This window comes from Trachypithecus francoisi, unplaced genomic scaffold (assembly GCF_009764315.1).
Source record: "Trachypithecus francoisi isolate TF-2019V2 unplaced genomic scaffold, Tfra_2.0 Lachesis_group4, whole genome shotgun sequence".
In the NCBI taxonomy this organism is placed as follows: domain Eukaryota; kingdom Metazoa; phylum Chordata; class Mammalia; order Primates; family Cercopithecidae; genus Trachypithecus; species Trachypithecus francoisi.
This window is the reverse complement of record NW_022681469.1, coordinates 77,300,071-77,306,431: the sequence shown is the minus strand read 5'-3', so window position 1 is coordinate 77,306,431 and position 6,361 is coordinate 77,300,071. Positions and strand designations below refer to the sequence as shown.

The 6,361-nt window shown below is 52.1% G+C and overlaps 1 protein-coding gene across 1 annotated transcript; it reads left to right on the top strand.

Annotated features, from left to right (window-relative positions):
• The first annotated feature begins 463 nt into the window (after positions 1 to 463).
• On the top strand, positions 464 to 5,040 carry DLX5 (distal-less homeobox 5). The gene is made up of 3 exons (XM_033193573.1): positions 464 to 1,145; positions 3,066 to 3,250; positions 4,360 to 5,040. The coding sequence occupies exons 1-3, from the start codon at positions 791 to 793 to the stop codon at positions 4,687 to 4,689; spliced, it is 870 nt and encodes a 289-aa protein (XP_033049464.1). The 5' UTR covers positions 464 to 790; the 3' UTR covers positions 4,690 to 5,040.
• Positions 5,041 to 6,361: the final 1,321 nt, after the last annotated feature.

Here is a 6,361-nt window from a genome sequence, read left to right as displayed (position 1 = left end):
ACATGTAAGTTACAACTTGCTTGCGAACACTCCTCTAAAAAAAAAAAAAAAAAAAAAAAATGCTGTGTCCCTTCCTTCTTGCCTCCATTCTACATTCCCCCCCACCCCACACTCCCTGCACCTTGACTCCCTAATTCAGTATCAGTATTTTCTACACTCGCCTTTGGTGCAGCCCATGGGGGCGGGGTAGTGGGGAGCAAGGAAAGATGGTCGCCCACCTCATTCCCAAAACATGTGCACTTTTGAGGCTTCTGATTGGAACACATTGTCCCCAGACATCACAGAGCCTTGTGTTGAGCCTTCTGCGATGTCTTCGGAATTTACTAAAAACAGATTGACTGAGACCCCTCCACTTCACAACAAGCAAAAACACAAGGGCGCGGGCGCACACACACACAAACACACACACCCCCTCCGTACCCCCCACTCCCTTTTTAAGCAATGCTTTGTTGTGCTAAAACTAGTTGGACGAGTTAGGGTGTTACTGCTGCTCCCGAGGCCCTGGCCAATAGAACCAGATCCACCCCGCTGTGCGTAAGCGCGCAATTAAGGATTTAACCAAGGCAGTGCTGCGCCTCAGCCAGCAGTCAGCCGGCCGGAGACAGAGACTCCAAGACTCCCAGCCTCCTCCTCGCCGCGGCCGCCGCCTCCTCCTTCTCTCCTCCTCCTCTTCCTCCTCCTCCCTCGCTCCCACAGCCATGTCTGCTTAGACCAGAGCAACCCCACAGCCAACTCGGGCAGCCGCCGCCGCCACAACAGCAAAGACAGCCGCTGCCGCCGCCCGTGAGCGATGACAGGAGTGTTTGACAGAAGGGTCCCCAGCATCCGATCCGGCGACTTCCAAGCTCCGTTCCAGACGTCCGCAGCTATGCACCATCCTTCTCAGGAATCGCCAACTTTGCCCGAGTCGTCAGCTACCGATTCTGACTACTACAGTCCTACGGGGGGAGCCCCGCACGGCTACTGCTCTCCTACCTCGGCTTCCTATGGCAAAGCGCTCAACCCCTACCAGTATCAGTATCACGGCGTGAACGGCTCCGCCGGGAGCTACCCAGCCAAAGCTTATGCCGACTATAGCTACGCCAGCTCCTACCACCAGTACGGCGGCGCCTACAACCGCGTCCCAAGCGCCACCAACCAGCCAGGTACATGGACCGGGGGCAGGCTGGGCAGATACAGGGGGACTAGGACGCTGGGGCGCGAGATGGGGTGGTAGATTGGGGATCACAGAGGTTCACTGCAGTGGGGGCGCACCCGGCAGAAGGGAGTAGGACTCAGACCCTCCGACAAAGAGAGTTTCTCCGGCCAGCATTTGAGGGATTCTTAGCAGGAGAGCCCTGCGGAGGTTCGAACTAGCGTCTCTCCCCTGCGGCACCTTCCAAGACCCTTCAGTCGCTGAATTCCCAGCTTGCCCGGCCAGGAAGCTGGCTAGGCTGGAAAGGGGATAGGGGTGGAGAGAAGAAAGAATCAAGCAGCCCCTGGCGTTTGCGTAATAAAGAGGAGGTTAGTTGTTGGGAATTTTGGTAAGCGTGCTGGGTTGGTGCGAGTGGGAGTAGAAGGCTGCCTCAAAGACTCAGTCAGGATTAGTTTGAGAGCCGCCACAAGCTAGCACGGTGCGGGTGCCCTGAGCACGCTGGGTGGGGGTGGGGGGTTAAGGAGTTGTAGCCAGCCAGAGAAGAGCGCGCCGAGAGCTTTGCGGTTTATCCAGGCATTTCCAAAAACAAAAAGCCATTTAAAGGTGGAGGAGGGTTGCTGAGGGGTCACGTTGTAGGGCAGTTTTTTTTCTCTCTCTCCATAGACGCCCAAAATGTGTCTTTCCCTCCTCCTTTTTCGTCCACTTTGAAACTTAGAAAGTTTAAGAGGGTTAGTGAGCTTGGGCGGTGAGAGAGGCATGAGGCTCGGCGGAGAGGTTTTACTGGTAAGGTTTGATCTCTTCCCACCAGCACATTAATAATCCTGCTAATATTAGCATCCCCTACTCTGGCAGAATTGAGACCACAGCCCTCATTCTCCACAATTCTCCCTGGAACTTGACACACACACACACACACACACACACACACACACACGCACGCACGCACACACACACCCTGGAGAGGTTCTCCGCCAGTTCCAGAGGGGTGGTACTTTTGAGGAAGGGGAGTTGTAGCCCCAGGGCACGTTTGTACAACTCGAGTTTGGCAATCCCTCCCTCTCCCGCCCAAACCCATACTCATGACAGTGAGAATCTCGTCCTGACCTGCCGCCCCTTTCCTACGAAAACACACCACTGGTTCCTTCTCAATGTGTGACTCTTGCTGAACTTTAAAAGAGAGCCCCGGGTTGAGGCGTCTTCGTTTATTTCACTCTTTCTGTATTTCGTGCATAAGTGGAAGTTTTGTGTGTGTATGTGTGTGTGTGTGTGTGTGTGTGTGTGTGTTTACCAAGAACATATTAAGTCTATTTGTAAAAGAAACCAGACACATCTGTGCCCTCGCAGATCTGCAGTGAGATTATGGGGGCTGCATAATCGGCCCTCTGTCTGCTGCGGCCCCGACCGCTTGCTGCTGAAGTGAAGGAGCATAGTTTGCTTGTGGGTCTTTGAACTTTGGAGACCTCAGTTAGCGTCTTCCCTGCCCAAGCGTCTGGCTTCTGCGGGCGCCCGAACAGACGCCGACAGAAGCGGGGTCACGGCCCAGGGCTGCCCCCTTGAAGCCCCGGGAAGGTCTGGTGTTTTTGTCTCGGAAACGCGGGGGAGCATAGGGTGGGCGTAAAAACAAGTCCGGGAGAAGGAGGAACCACCGCAAGAGCTGAATCCCAGATGCCAAGGAGAAAGCTGTGTTGGAGGAAACGCTGTACACAAACTATCCGAATGAACAGAGTAGGAATTAATCAGAGGCTACCGCGCTTTTCCATATTTGGGGGAGGAGCATATTTATCGCGGTCTTGAAAAGCAGAGGTGATGGTGATACGGTCAAAGAGTGAAGACTGCGCGGTAAGAAACTCTAAGACTCTATTTGAGGCCCTTCCGCAAAAAGGGCATTGTCTGGTGACAAGCTTTAACTGAGTCTGTTTTGATTATTTAGAGAAAGAAGTGGCCGAGCCCGAGGTGAGAATGGTGAATGGCAAACCAAAGAAAGTTCGTAAACCCAGGACTATTTATTCCAGCTTTCAGCTGGCCGCGTTACAGAGAAGGTTTCAGAAGACTCAGTACCTCGCCTTGCCGGAACGCGCCGAGCTGGCCGCCTCGCTGGGATTGACACAAACACAGGTAAATACGCCGCTGCCATGCACTGGACCTGCCTGAGCTGCAGGTCTGTTTGGGTCGCGCGGTTCAGTCTCGATGGGACTGGAGCTGTTTCAACAGTACCCGTGAGAAACTAACAGACACAAAAACACCAGCCCCTATGCTCTTCCCTTCGCCAGCCAGGCCTTGAGACGGTGGGGATGGGATTCATCAGCGGTCTAGAGATACCTCCCACTAACCGCGGCCGCCCCCCCACCCCCACCCCGCATCGGGCCTCCGGAGCTCGGGGGTCAATTTCTGGGGTTGAAAGCAAACGGAGGGTTATTTCTAGAGAGGCTTTGCAACCTTGAGACGCTATCTGGTTTTCTTAACAATGTAGTGCCTTCTCGGGGTGAGCAGGGCTTGGTGTCCTCGCGGTGGTCTCAGGCTAAGAAAAGGCTGAGAACGTCGCCTGGAGCAGAGAAACTGAAGGGTCGTGCCCTGAGCCTATGGGAGCTTCAGGCCACGGCCGCCTGAGGGTCGCGAGGTGGGGGGCGCTATTGTACGGGGGGAAGTCTTCCTGGATTGTCCCATTCCCTTTACTCCTCCAACCCAGCTGGGGCCTACGGAAGCATAAAGAACGTTCGAGTCGCCACCAAGAGCTGCAGTCAGATTCTGGCCTCTCTGAGGTGCAGAGGGAGTGAAAGGAGTAGGACGGGAGGTTGGGAGCTCGCTCCTTGCGCTTAACCCGCCCCACGCCCCTTCCCCGCCGGGCTCCCGCGATTGTTTTGGAGACCTTCGCCGCGTTCCGAGCGTCTTGCGCAGGCTTACACGAGTCACGCCGCCGCCGCGGACACTCGGGCGCACACCCGCTGCGCTCGCGCCATCCACCGCCAGCCCAAACAAAAGACAAGCCTTGGGGTTGTGGTCTCACTGGGCAGGGGCGCACCGAGCCGGCCAAGGCGCCCTCTGTGGCCAGAGCTCCACGGTTTGCCTCAGGCATAGCTTCTTGGTCCTAGGCCGCAAGCGGCGGGGTGACGCCAGGCAGGGCTGGGCCGCCCAGGGGCCCGAAGATGCCTCCAGTTGTCGCCCCGGGGAAGGCGCGGGCGACCTCTGAGTGTCCTGGTAACGTGTGCCTTTGTTCCCCAACTCAGGTGAAAATCTGGTTTCAGAACAAAAGATCCAAGATCAAGAAGATCATGAAAAACGGGGAGATGCCCCCGGAGCACAGTCCCAGCTCCAGCGACCCAATGGCGTGTAACTCGCCGCAGTCTCCAGCGGTGTGGGAGCCCCAGGGCTCGTCCCGCTCGCTCAGCCACCACCCTCATGCCCACCCTCCGACCTCCAACCAGTCCCCAGCGTCCAGCTACCTGGAGAACTCTGCATCCTGGTACACAAGTGCAGCCAGCTCAATCAGTTCCCACCTGCCGCCACCTGGCTCCTTACAGCACCCGCTGGCGCTGGCCTCCGGGACACTCTATTAGATGGGCTGCTCTCTCTTACTCTCTTTTTTGGGACTACTGTGTTTTGCTGTTCTAGAAAATCATAAAGAAAGGAATTCATATGGGGAAGTTCGGAAAACTGAAACAAAAAGATTCATGTGTAAAGCTTTTTTTTTTTGCATGTAAGTTATTGCGTTTCAAAGGACCCGCCCCCCCCTTTTTTACAGAGGACTTTTTTTGCGCAACTGTGGACACTTTCAATGGTGCCTTGAAATCTATGACCTCAACTTTTCAAAAGACTTTTTTCAATGTCATTTTAGCCATGTAAATAAGTGTAGATAGAGGAATTAAACTGTATATTCTGGATAAATAAAATTATTTCGACCATGAAAAGCGGATTGTTTCTGAAAAATACTTAATTCTGCCCCTCTGATAACTGGCTAGTGAAGTTTTATTGAAGGCAACTAAAGAAGGACAAGCTCTGCAGAGATCCAACAAGGCAAAAAAAAAAAAAAAAAAAAGTCGGGGCTGCATGCATGCAGACTATATATGTGTATGTGTTTAATGCTATACTTTGTGTGTATGTGTGTGTGTTTTTGCTTAGCCACACACACACACACAAAACCTTTAGATAAAATTAACCCCAAATTGTTTCAGGTAGAAGGTTATGCTGAAATAAAAATACATCCCTCTCACCCTGTATGTGAGTTAGAAGGCAACAGAAATCCCTCAATAACCCCTCTGAATTCTAAGCTCAAAGCAATTATCTTGGAGAAGCGCCCCCACCCATCATCAGCCTCTGTGTAGTGCCAGAGCAATTAGACAAATTACCCTTCAAAGGGAGTTTCCAGAGATGAGAAAACGAAAAGAAAAATCCTCCCTCACACCTATTACATTTTTTAAAAATCAAAAATGTTTGGAGCATGGCAAATGATAAAACCTTGGACTCTTTGGAGTATGATTATAAATGTATCAGCTCTTTTTGAGAGATGAAAACATTGTAGATACTGTGAAGAGGGAACTTCAGGGTTGGGGAAAGGAAGGAATGGAAAGCATTGTGACACCGTGTTGATTTCATTTTGTGTGAGATAATATTCTTAATATTTCCCTTCCCTCCTTCCTTTTTTCAGGAAGGAGCTTCCTCTGCTTTGCTTTTACATAAAACAGTGGCAAAACAGGCTCTAAATGATGCAAAATGGAATCTGTTTACGAAGATTTCTCCTTTGGGAAGCCTTCTTTGGGACAGAGAGAAAGGAGTTGCTGCAGCTGTGCCCTGTGTCCCTTTCTTCTTCTTGCACTCCTGCATGTAGATATCAACAGTATGACCAAAACTACGCACTGCGCCTAAAGACCCAGGCCTGAATTGTAGATCTCTTTCTGTCTGACTGGCCTTCAGTGGGCCTGACTCTCCTTAGGATACGAAGGAAAATGTTGCGTTGGAAATTACAAGATGCATGTGAAATATTTTACAGCTAGGAAGTCAGCAGCAATAAACGTGACAAAAGAACCTTCTTAAAGTGGCGGTAGATTAGAGCATAAAAATTATATCCTGTCGCTGAGGATTTCTGAGAAGGCTCTTCCAGGGTTGGGAGACTAGACCTGAAAAGGCAGGCTATGTGCCCTGAGGGGAATTTACCTTACCTGCATGTTTCTCTCTCTCTCTCTCTGCCTGCCTCCTCCTCCTCTTCTCTCCCTACCTCCCTTCCATCTCCTT

What these genes read in the sequence shown, in the direction of transcription:
- DLX5 (XM_033193573.1), top strand. Translation starts at nt 791, where the DNA reads ATGACAGGAGTGTTTGACAGAAGGGTCCCCAGCATCCGATCCGGCGAC. An exon ending in AAGCGCCACCAACCAGCCAG is followed by an intron (nt 1,146 to 3,065) that starts GTACATGGACCG and finishes TTGATTATTTAG; the next exon opens with AGAAAGAAGTGGCCGAGCCC. An exon ending in TGGGATTGACACAAACACAG is followed by an intron (nt 3,251 to 4,359) that starts GTAAATACGCCG and finishes TCCCCAACTCAG; the next exon opens with GTGAAAATCTGGTTTCAGAA.